This window comes from Monodelphis domestica, chromosome 5, assembly GCF_027887165.1.
Source record: "Monodelphis domestica isolate mMonDom1 chromosome 5, mMonDom1.pri, whole genome shotgun sequence".
Lineage (NCBI taxonomy): Eukaryota > Metazoa > Chordata > Mammalia > Didelphimorphia > Didelphidae > Monodelphis > Monodelphis domestica.
The window spans coordinates 319,117,399-319,133,267 of NC_077231.1; the positions used below are offsets into that span (position 1 = coordinate 319,117,399).

General features: G+C 46.1%; 1 protein-coding gene across 1 annotated transcript; it reads left to right on the forward strand.

The window, feature by feature from the left end:
- Positions 1-8,549: 8,549 nt before the first annotated feature.
- On the forward strand, positions 8,550-13,943 carry SOSTDC1 (sclerostin domain containing 1). The gene is made up of 2 exons (XM_001373878.5): positions 8,550-9,038; positions 12,573-13,943. Exons 1-2 carry the CDS (start codon positions 8,783-8,785, stop codon positions 12,986-12,988), a joined length of 672 nt encoding a protein of 223 aa, XP_001373915.2. The 5' UTR covers positions 8,550-8,782; the 3' UTR covers positions 12,989-13,943.
- Positions 13,944-15,869: the final 1,926 nt, after the last annotated feature.

Sequence of the window (15,869 nt, forward strand, 5' to 3'; positions counted from 1 at the left end):
TATTCATTATGATCAGGTGGGATTTACACCAGGAATGCAAGGATGGTTCAATATTAGGAAAACCACCCACATAATTGAACATATTAACAAGCAAATCAACAAAAATTACATTATTATCTAAATAGATGCAGAAAAAGTCTTTAACAAAATACAACACTCATTCCTACTGAAAACACTGGAAAGTATATGACTAGACGGGTATTTCCTAATAATAACAAACAGTATATATTTAAAACCACCAGCAAGCATCATCTGCAATGGGAATAAATTAGAAACATTCCCAATAAGATCAGGAGTGAAACAAGGATGCCATTTATCACCTCTATTATTTAGCATGGTACTAGAAACACTAGCAGTAGCAATTAGAGAAGAAAAAGAAATTGAAGGTATTAAAAAAGGCAATGAGGAGAACAAGCTATCACTCTTTGCAGATATGATGGTCTACTTAAAGAATCCTAGAGAATCAAATAAAAAGCTGGTGGAAATAATCAACAACTTTAGCAAAATTTCTGTTTATAAAACAAACTCACATAAATCATCAGCATTTCTATATATTTCCGGCACATCTCAGCAGGAAGAGTTAGAAAGAGAAATTCCATTTATAATGACCCCAGAAAATATAAAATACTTAGGAATCGATCTGCCAAGACAAACACAGGAATTGAATGAGCAAAGCTACAAAACACTTTCCACACAATTAAAACTGGATCTAAACATTAATTGCTCATGGTTAGGACAAGCTAACATAATTATAATGACAATCCTACCCAAATTAATTTACTTATTCAGTGCCATATCTATCAAACTACTAAGAAACTTTTTTACTGAGTTAGAAAAAACTATAACAAAATTCATTTGGGAGAACAAAAGATTAAGAATATCAAGTGAAATAATGAAAAAAAATGTGAAGGAGGGGGGCCTAGCAGTACCACATTTTAAACTGTACTAGAAACCAGAGAACATCAAAATATTATGGTACTGGCTAAGAGACAGAAGGGAGGATCAGTGGAATAGACTTGGGGTAAATGACCTTAGCAAAACACTGTATGCTAAATCCAAAGAACCCAGCTTTTGGGATAAAAATCCATTATTTAACAAAAAATTCTGGGAAAATTGGAAAACAATATGGGAGAGATTAACATCTCACACCCTATACCAAGATAAATTCAGAATGGATGAATGACTTGAGCATAAAGAAGGAAACTATAAGTAAATTAGGTGAACATAGAATAGTTTATCTGTCAGATCGATGGGAAAGGAAAGACTTTAAGACCAAGCAAGGTATATAAAACATTACAAAATGGAAAATGAATAATTTTGTTTACATTACATTTAAAAGTTTTTGTACAAACAAAACCAATGCAACCAAAATTAGAAGGGAAGCCACAAATTGGGGGAAAAATCTTTATAACCAAAACCTATGACAAAGGTCTAATTACTCAAATTTATAAAGAGCTAAATCAATTGTACTAAAAATCCAGCCATTCCCCAATTGATAAATGGGCAAGGGACATGAATAGGCAATTTTCAGATAAAGAAATCGAAACTATCAATAAGCACATGAAAAAGTGTTCTAAATTTCTTATAATCAGAGAAATGCAAATCAAAACAATTCTGAGGTACCACCTCACACCTAGCAGATTGGCTAACATGACAGCAAAGGAAAGCAGTAAATATTGGAGGGGATGTGGCAAAATTGGGACATTAATACATTGCTTGTGGAGTTGTGAATTGATCTAACTATTCTGGATTGTAATTTGGAACTATGTTCAAAAGGCTTTAAAACAGTGTCTGCTTTTGTTCCAGTCATACCACTGTGGGGTTTATACCCCAAAAGAGATAATAAGCGAAAAGACCTGTACAAAAATATTTATAACCTTGCTCTTTGTGGTGGCAAAAAATTGGAAAATGAGGAGATGCCCTTTGATTATGGAATGGCTGAACAAATTGTGGTATCTGATGGGGATGGAATACTATTGTGCTGAAAGGAATAATGAACTGGAGGGATTCCATGTGAACTGGAAGAACCTCCAGGAACTGATGCAGAGTGAAAGGAGCAGAAACAGGAGAACTGATACACTGTGGTACAATAGAATGTAATGGACTTCTCTGCTTGCAGCAAAGCAATGATCCAGGACAATTCTGAGGGACTTATGAGAAAGATGCTAACCTAACCACATCCAGAGAAAGAACTGTGGGAGCAGAAACAGAAAAATAACAACTGCTTGATCACATGGTTTGATAAGGATAGGATTAGGGATATAGATTCTAAGCAATCACTCTAGGGCAAATATTGATAATATGGAAATAGGTCTTGATCAATGACACAGGTAAAACCTAGTGGAACTGCTCATTGGCTATGGGAGGGGGGTGAGAGGAGGGGAGGGAAAGAACATGAATCATGTAACCATGGAAAAATATTATAAATCAATTAAATACAATTTTTAAATTAAAAAAATTTAATGTGGGACATGGAGGTCCTGTTACCATAGAGATGTGTAAGGATTAACCAGTCCACAGTGACAGGAAGTAGGAACCAGGGAGCCTCCTGCTGAGCTAGTGTCAGTTGTGAGCAGATGGTTGTAGATAGTTAAGGCTGGGAGTTGATTGGTCAGTTGCTGGGAGTTTGGCCTGGCAGTTGCGGGTAAGGTGTCTGATGGGCATGGGTTGGCCATTGGGGGTTGGTTGCTGGTAGTGTGGGATGTCATTTAGTTATATAAAGGTGGGCCTGAGCTTTCTGAGGGGACTTTTGGCTTAAGCCTTGAAAGGAATTTTGCCTCTGGACCTTGAGGGAGCATGAGACTGTCTCTGAGGCAAGGGGGACTGGCGGTTAAACACTGGCAGTTGAAGGATAAACCTTATGTGAGGAGATTGTGGGTGGTGGCTATTTATTTATTAGTGTAGATAGGTAGTTAGTGAATAATTTATAGATAGATTAGGTTAGATTAGGCCTGGTTTTGCCAGGCAAGGAGATCCTGTCCTTGAAGACAGAGTAGGGTTTTTAGATATTTTAGGTAATTTTAGGAATGTTAGGCATATTTGTAGAGTGTAAGATTAGTAATCTCTCTTTCTTATTTTCTATCTTTATATATATATATAATTGTTGAAAGCTGCTAGAAGTTTTCTTTTCTCTGGTTTAAAGGGAAATTATTAACTTACAACTCTACTGTATTCTCATTAAAACTTAAATTATTAAAAGCTGCTCTCTTATTTTGTCAAAACCCCCATTTTAACCCTTACAGTTTCCTGCTTTCTACACCTGTGTGGAGTGGCTGGGGCTGGGTTCATTCCCAGTGCTCCTCCAGCCCACAATCATGGCCTTTCACCTCCTTCCTATTTGCCCATTCTGAATTTTGGCCCAAGCAGAATTTATTCTTTCACCACATGCATGACCTTGAAAAAGGCATTGATTTCCCCTTGTTTGATCTCCAAATTTCCTCTCAGCCTCCAAGTCTAGAATTTCTGTAAAATATTTGAAAGAGAAAATAAAGGAAAGGGTAGGAAGGATCATTTCACTTTCATCAATAGTCAGTCTGAGGCAGCTAGATGGCACAGTAGCTGGAGAACCAGAACTGAAGTTGGGAGGACCTGAATTCAAAACTGGCTTCAGATACTTCCTAGCTATATGACCCTGGACAAGTCACTTAGCCCCATTTATCCAGTCCTTGCCCTCCTCTCTTGAAGTTGTTGCTGTGACAGAAGGTCAAGGTTCTAAAGAATAAAAGTCATCCAGTCAATAAGCATTTATTAAGCCCTTGCTGGGTGCCAGGCACCGTACTACGTACTATACAAATATTATTGGGTCACAAGGAAGATCTAGGGCTCCTTTTTTGGAGCCCTATGGTGAGGGGAAAAGGTTTTCTGGATGAGGGTGAGAGAAAGGATTTAAGCTGGGATTCTTGGAAGGCTTTAGGCCATGTTTTGAATTATATGATTATTTCACTGGCTCAAAGAGCAGGTTGGCAGGCACTGAGTGGATCTGCTCAAGAGGGAGGAATTTTCAGAAATGATTATTCTAATGCACGTTAGCTACTCTCCTCACTGGGGAGGCAGACTTGCCCTCCATCAGTGGATGGAGGGTGATAGTACTGACCTTCTGGGTTCTGCTGGAAGGCTCAGCCCTGGGAAAGCCTGAGCTTTCAGGGAGAGGCGCTTTGTTGGGGCTCCAGCCAGGGCCTGGCAAAGGATGTGGAGGGCACGTCACCCCTGGGTGCGGCTGGCCATGCATAGCTGAGCTGAGCTGAGCTTGGCACCGCCTGGGAAGCTGACTCTCTCCCTCTGACTACCAAGTATGGCAGTACATCGCCTGCAGGAGCAGGAGCTCTCCTCTTCAGTTCAGGAGACCCCACCCAGGCTGGCCTCCCCCTTGTCTGACTCCAGCTCTCCCCTGGCTGCTTGTCAGAGATGCCAGGCTTTCCCTAACACTGGCCTCTGGATAAACCTGCAGGAACGTCAAGCCAGCAACAGTCTAAACTGTGAGTGGGAGAAGATGAAAGGCCCCAAAAGAGAGTTTACAAGCCAGTTCTGTCTTTTCTAGTTGAAGCAACACATGTGAATTCTCCCCAGGCATCTTGGGATTAGAGCCTCAGAACTGGAAGAGATCTCGGGGGTCTCCTGGTTCAACTCCTCTTTTTACTGTAGAAGCCACCCTGGCCAGGAACTTAATCAAAGTTGCAGAAGGAGAATTTTCAGAGGTGGGATTCAAATCCAAGCCCAAGGAGTCTAACCTACCCTTTCCAGGGTGCTAGGCTTTCATTTTGGAGCATCCAAAGAAAAATTAGAATCAATTCAAGAAAGCAAGACAAATGTTTGCCATAGGTTCTCCTTTTTCCCTTATTCCCTCTTTCACTATTTTCTCTTCATCCTCTTTTCTTTCCCTTCTTTATCCCAATACACCTTGACCAACTTATTTCCCATTGCTGGACCTCGGTTCCCCCACCTGAAAAATTATAGTGTTGGACTAGCAACTGCTATTTTTATTAATCATCATTTCATTTTCATCAACAGAAAACTTTCTTTCATCCCATTTCTGACCTTTTTGGGGGAAGCTAGTCCTCCAAGTATGTATTTCCACAACAAACCCGTAACTGCTTTAGATCTGCCAGGGGCACCAAGAAACCATCTCCAATAAGCATGCCAAAGTAGGAGGCTATTTAGAAGACTTTTCCAGGGTTAGATGGTCACTCTGTCTGAGGCTGGATTTGAACTCAGGACTTCCTGGCCCCAAAGTCGGCTCCATACCTACTTTGGCTCACAACTACCTCATATATACCCCATACTTCATCTAATCTCCATGATTTGTCCAAATACCATACACGTAAAGGCTTTTTCTTCTAAATTCTTCCATGGTGATCAGGAAGGGGTGGGCATGATTAGAGAAAGCAGCTTGAGTGACTGATGAGGAAACAAGGATCAAGTCAGAAGGCTGCAATCACCCAGAAGGCCTGAGCTAATGCCCCAGAAGGAAAGAGGACTGGGGTTTTAGGAAGGGCTACTGTCCTAGACCTGGACTCCTTCTTCTTTTTGCTTACCCCTTTCATTGGGTTGGACACAAGATTCATTAATGGTCAATGAAAGTGAAGAGTCATAATTATGTCTTGGTCACCATGGAGAGCAAGACTGGACTGGAAACTGGGAGAGTTCTGCATTGAGGAACTCCGACCAACTCTTCCTGCTGTGTGACTGTGGCCATTTACTTCTCTTACCTTCATGATGCATCTCCCAAAGAATGACATTTATACTTGGGTTAGAGACCTGCAGAGTCATTGGGAAGGTTATTTAGGGTAAGACCAGGAAAATAATTTGTAAACTAAAAAACGATATCCCTACAATCCCTTTAACTGTTACACTGGGGCTAGAGAATGAATGTAAGTCATACCTGTTAGCTGAAAACAACTCCCTACAGGGGATGAGGAAGGGCTCATGTGGACTTTTGGGACAATTATATTGTCTCCATGCTTAAAATGAGTTTATTATAATAATAGAGTTAGAATCATTTCACATTGAATTCTTAGTAACAGCATTTCTACAATAAACAGTTTGGCCCTTCTCACATTAGGGTGAAACACAATTAATAGCCAACCATAGTTTCTCAGGCCAATGGCTGACTTACCTTCAGCAGGTGGCCTCTACCATGTTGCAGAGTCTCTGTAATGCTCAGTAATCAGAACTATATCACCATCCAGTCATTGTTCCTGATGGGAAAAGTGTCTGGACTCACTGCCCTGTAGATCACTTTATAATATGCATATTTCCCCAGATGTTCCTTTCTGTAGCCTCCAGTCATATGCATGTGTTGTGTTACTCATTAGAATATGAACTCATTTGAATATGAGCAGTAACTGAAAGGTTTGGGTATTTATACACCCAGTGCTAAGAGTAGTGAGGCTTAATAAATACTACATTAATACTTAATAATAAATATGTGAGACTTAACAAAGTACATTTCATTCATTCCATATAGACTCTGGAAGTCAGAAGAGTGACCCTTCTTGGAGACATTACTGACATCATTTGACCAATTGTTGTTAGCTTTATTAACATTGACCAGAGGGCTTGGATTTCTCATCTCTGCTCATTCCCCCTGTCATTCAAATAGAAAACAAAACAAAACAAAAACAAAACAAAACAAAACAAACAAAAGAAAAACAAACAAACCTTAACATTGTTTGGAAATGTTGCCTGAAAGGAAGACTTGAGTTTGTCTCACCCCAGTGGAGAAATGATAGCAGCAGCTCTTGGTCAAAATTTGAGGAAGGAAATAATTAACAGCTTTCCAGTGACTTTCCCCAGAATTTTGCCCAAGCCCAGCATGTGTGATAGGATACAATAGGATTGGATTTAGAATTAGAGGTCCTAGGATGGAATCTTGACTCTGTTACTTATTTCCAGTGTGACCTTGGACAAGTCACTTCCCTCTGGGTCTCAGTTTCCCTTTTGGTAAAATGAAGAGATAGGACTAGATGTTTTCTGAGCTTTCTAACTCTAACAATGGTCTGCTATTAAATATGCTTTAAGTATAGCTAGTCTTTTAACTTTTTTTATTTTTTACTCTTAGAGGGACAGATTTCTCCTCATCCTGACTGTATGTGGGATCACACACTAGTAGGTCTAGTGCCAAGCAGATAAAAGAAAAGCTAAACAGTCATCCCCCAGTCTTTAACTCAGCAGCCACTCAGAGACCCCACCGGACAAAATGGTCCTCATTTTGTCCAGGCAGCCAGAACAGATGTTCCCTGCAGCTGGAAGGTTTCTGGGACTTGAGGACTTTTGAAAGAGTTGGGGAAAGAAGGTAGGGTCTTTATCCCTTGAGCCTCCACCAACAGAGCAATGTTGCCTCATCCAAGGAGAGCAGAAGCCAAAGGGCTGTTCAGGGGCAGCTGGGACAGGCTTGGAGAGCTGGGATTCCTAGCAGGGAGATGTGCTTTTGAATTCTTTCCAAGATGTTTTCTGTTCAGGGGATGCTGGGTAGGTAAGTCAGCCTCCTTTTCCTCCTTTCTAAAAGGGAGATAATCATAGTAGCATTCCTCCATTGCTACCCAGAGTCCTTGGGAGGATGCCTGTAGAGAATTCTTCTGAGCTGAAAAGGCTCTAGAAAAGCAGGAAATTCTGAATGAGGGTCCAGGTATCCATCTGTCCCAGAACCCCGCCCCCTTCCATACACCCAGGGGGATTCTAGGTGTTAATTCTGAAATGAATTTGTGACAGGTACCAAATCCCAGGCTTGGATTTGGAAGGAAGCTCGCTCACCTTCCAGAAGAGGCAGCGCAACCCGAAAGAGATGCTAGATGGGACCTTAGGGGCCCTTCGGGCGTTTTACAGGTGAGGAACCTGAGACCTCAAAAGGGAAAGGGACCTCCTAAAGGTCCCGGTACCAGCGAACCGCAAAGCCAGGACCGAACTCTGATCCTCCACCAAATGCTCTCCCAGCTTTGTGTGGTCGGCTCATCCTCGCCGTTATTCCCCCACGAATGCCCACGCCATGCGCACGCCAAGCTGGCGGGTCAAAGCTGCCTCCTTCCACGAATCTGGAGGAGGTTTTCCTTTGTGTAGACTGAACTTTGGGAAAGTTGGGCTCTTTCTTGCAGGCAGACTGTTTCTGTTTAACTTGCTCCATCTGACAGGCTCATCCTCCGCTCCAGGGCTGGATGGCTCAGCCCAGGACGCGAGAGGAGGCTCGGATGGAACGGGCCGTCTGCGCCCACAGGTCTCGGCGGGAGTCCAAGGTGGGGCAGGGTCCCTGGGGAGCATTTGGAGCCCAGGCTCCCCCCAACCCCCAGCCTGTTCTTCCACCGAGAGACAGATAGATGCCTTTGCCAGGTCATGCCAGAGGAAGGAGGGAAGGAGAGAAGGAGGGAGAGAAAGAGAGGGAGGAGAGAGAGGAGGGAGGGAAGAAGAGAGAAAGAGGGAGGGAGGATTGCTTGGCGTCTCCTCGCCTATCCCGGTCTTCCTCCAGCCCCAGGGCCACTTTACACCTGAAGGCGGGCCAGCGCTGCCCCGCCCCCTCCCGCCTCCCGCCCCCCGCCCCCGGGTCCCCGCGTCTCTATAAAGGGCAGGAGTCGGCGCGCGGGTCCCACTGCGACGGAGAGAGGCAGCCGACAGCCGAGGTTAGAGAGATAGGCGGAGAAGCGGAGAGCCACCCGCGGAGAGCGACAGGGAGCCGGGCGCGCAGACGGCTGGGAGGCTGTGGGACGGGGAGTGGAGGCAGTAGCTGGCGCTCCCGCCCTCCTGCCGAGCTGCCACCGTCTCAGAGTCGCCTCGTCCAGTCTCATCTCCGCTCACCATGCAGCTGCCCGCCTTGCCCGGCGCGCTGGTGTTCCTGGCGTGCGTCCTCGCCCGGAGCGGTTGTGGGTTCAAGAACGATGCCACGGAGCTCCTGTACTCTCACGTGGCGAAGGCGACCGCGGGGACATCCGGGGGGCCCTCCTCGGGGGTCGGCCTGGGCAGCAGCAGCGCCAACAGCAGCGCCCTGAACCAGGCTCGTCACGGCGGCCGCCTTCTGGGTAGCGGCGGGTCCTCGGGGCTGGAGGCGCGGAGCAGTAAGTAGCGCCGGGGCCGAGGGGGCGTTTGGGGGGAGGGGGAGATACGTAGCTGCGTGGACCCCAGGGAGTTGGCTTGGGGGGGAGGGGGTCAGGCAGGACTGCAGCGGGGAGCTGGCGCGGGGCCGGTGCCGCCTGTCCGACAGGAGGTGCAGCCACGCCGCCTGCACGCACACTTCGGCGCCCACTCGCCTGCCTCTGGTGCTGTGGAGCCATCCCGCACTGCCGGACCCCATCTGGGAGTGATCTTACTGCGCTAAAAAACCTGCATTCCTTGCTGAGGACTGACAGCGCCTTGAGCACAGGGAGGGAGGGCTTTGGAGGAGCGTATGGGGGCTGGGAAGGAGGGGCTGGGCTGGCCAGGCACTTCCCCGAACATCCCCCGTTGGGTTTGTGCGCTCGCATCCCCGGGGCTTACCACCAAGTGCCTAACAGCACACCTTGCTGAAGTCCCCGAATTCCAGGAAGGGAACTGCAACAACTCCCCCCACCTCCCCGGCACTGGCACAAAAGTCAAGATTTTTTAAATAAATAAACTTTGCTGCAGACACTCTGGAACCTGGAACCGCCCCCCCAACCCCATTGGGGACACAGTTCCGTCCCAGAGAGGAACGATCCAAAGAAGTCTGACCGTACACAAGTGCAAAGAGGGGGCACATTCCACGTGGAAATCTCAGTTTCCCTATGTAAAATGGGAGTCCTTGATGGGTTCTAGGAGCCCAAGTTTAAAGCCTTCAAGCAAAAGAGTGGCAGGGCTTTGCTGATGTTCAATAAAGCAGTGCAACTGGAAGGAGGGGTTTCCCTTTGCGTTGGAGGATTCCGCTCCTGACCTGCCTTTCACACCTTCCCGTCTAGAGGGAAATGGGCGAAAACTGGCTGCTTCTTCCATTCATTTGATTTCTAGGCATCCTTGGCTTTGTTTTCACTGTCTGGGTGTGAGCACAGCCTGGGACACGCCAGGAGCTCCTTCTCCAGGGAGTAAGCATGTGGCGCAGGCTGTTTTTAAAGAGACAGGAGATAGAGTATAGGGAAGGTCCAGCTAGAGCTGTAGCCCCTCCTCCTCCTCCTCCTCCTCCTCCTCTTCAATTCCATCCTCCAGCCATAGGAGTAGCTTAGGTCCTGAGAGCTGTAGCAAAAATGTGAGTATGTATACATATGAGAGAGAGAGACAGATAGACAGAGAGAGAGAGAGAGAAAGAGAGAGAGAGACAGAGAAAGAGAGAGAGACAGAGAGACACAGAGAGAGAGACAGAGACAGAGAAAGAGAGAGGGAGGGAGAGGGGGGAGAGAAAGAGAGGAAGAGAGGGAGAGAGAGACAGAGAGACAGAGGGAGGGAGGGACAGAGGGAGGGAGAGAGAGTGAGAGACAGAGAAAGAGAGAGGGAGGGAGAAGGGGGGAGAGAGAGAGGAAGAGAGGGGGAGAGAGAGAGACAGAGAGAGAGAGACAGAGACAGAGAAGGAGGGAGGGACAGAGGAAGAGAGGGAGAGAGAGACACACACAGAGAGAAAGAGAGAGAGACAGACAGAGAGACACACAGAGAGAGACAGAGACAGAGGGAGGGAGAGGGGGGAGAGAAAGAGAGGAAGAGAGGGAGAGAGAGACAGAGAGAGACAGAGACAGAGGGAGGGAGGGACAGAGGGAGAGAGGGACAGAGAGAGGGACAGAGAGAGAGAGAGAGAGAGACAGAGAGAGAGAAAGAAAGAGATTGGGAAGGAGAGAGACAGAGAAAGAGGGAGGGAGGGAGGGAGAGAGTGGGAGAGGAAGAGGGGGAAAGGGAGGGCAAGAGGGAAGAAGGAGAGTGTCATCATGTCTTTCCACACAGATTAAGGTGTGTCAACTTTCTTGAACCTGGGTGGTTTTGAGTGCACAGGAAATCTCTGCTTATTACAAGATTACTAAGCATTGCACAGAATATTCATCGCCAGTGAACTGGCACTGCAAAAATGGGAGGCCTGTTTCCAAAAAGCCACAGTAGACAAAAGGTCCCAGAATCGGATCAGCTGCTGCCAGGTACATTTCTCAGCACAGCTGCAGCAAGGGAAGCCACCTTGGGCACCCACCTATTGAGAAACATCCCCACCCTGAGCACATTTCCTGGATGAAGGAATGTCCCTTGGCCATTGCCTTACTGTAGTTGGCTTTCAATGCTGGAAGAAGGAATGCAGGTGGAAAGCCTTGCAGAGGCCCTGGATCATTTCTAACGTTTGTGCTTCCCCGGCCTCTAATTTTTTCCCTGCCTTGGTCTCTCCTTGAGCATAAAGCAAGGCACCTTAAGTCCATTCCGGTCCTGTAGTATTGGTTGTCCATTAGTCACTCCCAGGTTAATTACAGTATTAGGTTTACTGTCATGGAAACATCGGATACCAAGAAGCTGCTGATGCTCCCAGACTGTTTCAAGTCTTGATCACAGAACTAAACCAAAGATTTCACTGGAGCTTGCTGTAAGCAGCCCTCTTGGGAGTGAGCATCGTGGCTCCCTTGACAGTGTTAACTTGGCTGAGCTGGGCACTGTGCTATAATCAAATTCAGGGGAATTGAAGTCATGTTGTTACAGCAGCCAAACCTTCCTGCTTTGGGTGTTTCGGTGTTTTGGATGGAGGAGCATCAGTCATTGTTCACTAAAACATTTTATTGGCAGAAATGACAGCTTAGACATGCAGGAGAATGAGCAGGATTATTCAGTTCAGGGGTGGAATTGCAGAGAGGCCAGAGGAACATCTGTACCCAAATGGATGCTTGGCCTCCAATTTCTAGCATCAAGGCAGGAGCAATTCAAGATCACATGTCTATTGTCCCAAATTGTCCCAAACATAGATAAATACACGCCAGCCAATTGTTGGGTGAAAGACAAGGAAGTTTATGCATGTTGGCAGCTGCAGAAGGAACATACTTTTTTATTTTTATCAGTTGAGCATCCCTCTTTTTTCAGTCAATGTAAGATCACAGGATACCAAATGTAAAACTAGAAAAATCTTAGCCTATTTAGTCTATTTCCCATATTTAATAAAGGAAGAAACTGAGGACTAGAGAGGCTGAGAGCATAGGATTTAGAGTTAAGAAGATGTGGGTTTGAATCCTTTCTCAAATACGTATCACCTGACCCTGAGCAAATCAATTAATTTCTTGATGCCTCAGTTTCTTCATCTATAAAATGAACTAGATGTCCCTGAGGTTTCTTCCAGCTATAAACCTGTGCTTTTAAGTGACTGACCAAGGGACACACAGTAAAAGAAGCCCTCAAAGAGGGATTTGAACCTGAGCCTTTTGATTGAAGAATGAATATTCTTTGCACTCAACTACCCTGCCTCCAGCTTGGCTCAATATCACATCAGAAACCTGACTCCAAAGGTATTTTGCCAGTGTTATTAGAGACATCGCACCTTGGGATCTCCAAGTGTAGCTTCTTACTTTGATGTTGTTCCACCATCACTGAAGGATCACTGTTGCTCTTGCAGATTGGGCAAAGGAATCCTTTCTTTTGGCTCGAGCCTTTGACCAAGGCTTTTCTCCCTTTTGTGTGTGTGTGTTTTGCAGATCGAGTCCAAGTTGGCTGCCGAGAGCTGCGTTCTACCAAATATATTTCCGATGGCCAGTGTACCAGTATCAGTCCCCTCAAGGAGCTGGTGTGTGCTGGGGAGTGTTTACCACTTCCAGTCCTCCCAAACTGGATAGGAGCAAGCTTTGGCACCAAATACTGGAGCCGGAGGAGCTCCCAGGAATGGCGCTGTGTCAACGACAAGACGCGCACCCAGCGGATCCAGCTCCAGTGCCAGGACGGAAGCACTCGGACCTACAAGATCACTGTGGTCACCGCCTGCAAGTGTAAGAGGTACACTCGGCAGCACAATGAGTCAAGCCACAACTACGAGAGCATGTCACCCGCCAAGCCCGCTTCGCATCACAAGGAGAGGAAACGGTCCAGCAAAGCTAGCAAGCACAGCCTGAGCTAGGGAGTTGGCTCTTGCCCAGACTGAGCTGTGGTCCTGTCTTCCACAGGGCCCACTGCATCAAGACTGAAGCCTGCCATCTCTGTGTGCTCACTTCAAATCTCTGCTTGTTGCTTCGGTCAAGCCAAGAAGGTGGCTGATATAGAAGGATCTTCTTGGGGACGATTGCTTTTCCTTTTCTCTTTTGACAGGATGGGTGTTTGGGCAAGCGCCATTTTCCTCTAAACCCATCACCAAGGTTGAAATGTACATGATTTTTGGAAAGACCAGCCTTGCCCTTCTGTGGCCCCCTTCCCACCCCCTAATCGAACCCAAAAGGTGAAGAATTGTTACCATGAACGTTCACTTGTGTTTTATTTTCAGAAAGGTGCTTCACTGTGGATTTTCATGGGAACATTTCATAGTCAAGAGAGAGCGCCCCGCTGAGTATTTTCATGAATGTTGGGTATTTCTGCTCCGACCAAATGAGAGCCGGTGATTTCTCCCAGGCTCGTGGTCTGAAATCATGACTTGCATGCTCACCTCTAGTTATCATGGTCTGCCAGAAATGCTTGGCAGCAGCTGCAAAGCAAAGCGGAATAACTATTTATTTGTCAGTGTGATTATTTAATGAGCTCGGACATGTGCTGTTTTCCCAATGTTGATTTTTTATGTTCTGTAGCTTTGTCATGTACCGAAATCCATTTTCCCATGATTTGTGGATGAGCTGGGGGGAAATTACATCTTGTACATATGTAAGATAAACGTCTCAGTCTTCTTGTTATATATAAATATGTATGTATTTTATATATTTTTCATCGTGAAATTTATCAGTCGTTTGGATTTTTTTATACAAATGCTTTGTAAAAGCTAAAACCTGTCATAGTTTTTGTTGATAATTTGTGCAATTCAAGGGGAGGGCCAATGGCCTTCCATTGCATCGGCCTCTTTCTTCGAAAATAAACATGAACTTAAAGAGCTCCTGGTCTTGGTAGCCGCCGTGTCAGAAAGTGTGTGAGTGCATGAGTTCCAGGGCTGCGTGTCACAAAGAAGGGGACCTTCCCTGGTCCTCAGTGAGCCCCAGAAAGATTTTGGCTATTGTTTCTGGGCTAAAAAGTGAGCTGGATGGCAGGGGGTTTGGGGGCTGGGAAAATCGTAGCAACTGTGTCTCTGGACTTCAGACCCCAGTTTTCATAGAAACCCATGAGCTATGGGAGGGGGGAAAGGGTAAGAGAATGGAAAAGAGTCTGGGAGCACTGGTGATGCTGGATGTTCTAAAGGGAGCCAAATGAGGCCCCCACACTCTGCACATCCTTGCAGTTCTCTTTTGGCCTGGGATTCTCTGAAACTGGGACTTCACAAAGGGAAAGAGAGGGGACAGATGCCTTTTGGGGCTTTTGGGTGGAGAGGGGGTCTATTTCTAATTAGAACTTGGCATTTTAAGGTTCCATTTGCAGAACCCCAAGATTCAGTCAGCCAATCAACCCCTACCTTTTGTCTTGTCCCTCTTAGGGCATAGGCTAAGCTAGCTGAGTGTGATCCAGGGGGAAGAGGGCAAGATGAAATGGTCCAAAACAATATAACTCCTCCCTCTCAAAGAGCAGGAAATTGAGGCTGAGAGGATAAGTGGTTTACTCATGATTACTCAGTCAATGGCTGAGCTGAGGTTCGAATCCAGGTGCTCAGCAATCTCACCAGAGGCCCCTGCTGCCTCAATGGTCCCCTATCCCAAAATTAAACCATGCTTTGTGTAGTCAAAGGAAAACATACTTAGAGAAGGTCTGGAGCACTGTTGCACATTCACATGTGCCCTGTCCACAATTAGCTGCTGAGAGAAGGATCTGAGGTCCAGCAGAGATTCACAACTACTGACACTCTGAGTTGTTACCCTTACCCTCATTGATACATGCTAGAGTCAGTCATTTGGGATGGGTGATCCCAGGATCCTCTGGAGATTTCCTGTGGAGAAGTGATATGACCTAGGGAAAGAGAACTGAATATGACTAGGGAACCTGAGTCCAAATCCCATGGAAGCTATGTGACCCATGGGGAGCCAGCTAACCTTCCTGAGCCTCAGTTTACTCATCCAAGGCGCAGGGAGAATATATCTGTCCTAGACTTGTTATGAGTCAGGGAAATGATTAGGGGCAAAGGACTCTGTCTATTGGTCTGAGGAAAAGGGGGGAGGGAGGAGTGAATGATCAGGAGATCTGAGCCCCCATCCTTGGCCTCCCAGAGGTTGTGTAACCAGAAAACTGACTTCCTCTTTCTGGGCTTCTCTCCTTTTCCACAGAAGAAAGAGGCCAGGACAGAACTGGAAACATAGAGATGTCCAGTTCTAAAATTCTAAGCACATCCCACACTCATAGAATGAGAACTGTCAGGCACCTCAGAGGTGATCTACACCCCCTCCCCTTTTTAAACAGATTTTACAGATGAGGAACCTGAGCCTTACAGGAGGGGGAATGACGTACCCAACCAAGTGGTCACCCAGCAGCTGAACTAGGAATAGAACGCAAGTCCTCTGACTCCAAATCCAAAAATGCTTCGTCCTTAAGACAGCAGGAGAGAGACAGAGTCAGGAGGGTGAGGGTGGGGTGGGGAGGCAGAGATAGAGATGGAAAGACCAAGAGAGGGAAGGAGGGGAGAAAGAGATAGAGACAGAGAGAAAGAGAGACAGAGAGACAGAGAGAGAGAAATATCAAGCACATATCAAAAGTCTATGTCAATCATTCATGTCTATTCATTCCAACAGATCGTAAATGACCTGCTCATTCACACTTTGCTAAATGATTTCAAAGCACTTGATGTATACTTGAAAGTCATAAAATAGAGCTTGTGGAGGATGGCCGCTGATCCAGTCTACCTAATTCCACGTCTCTTACCACCTGGTCCTGCCCCGGGA

Excerpts from the sequence above, each read along its gene's own strand:
- SOSTDC1 (XM_001373878.5), top strand. The coding sequence starts at position 8,783 with ATGCAGCTGCCCGCCTTGCCCGGCGCGCTGGTGTTCCTGGCGTGCGTC. Across the intron at positions 9,039-12,572 it reads GGGGCTGGAGGCGCGGAGCA|ATCGAGTCCAAGTTGGCTGC; the intron begins GTAAGTAGCGCC and ends TGTGTTTTGCAG.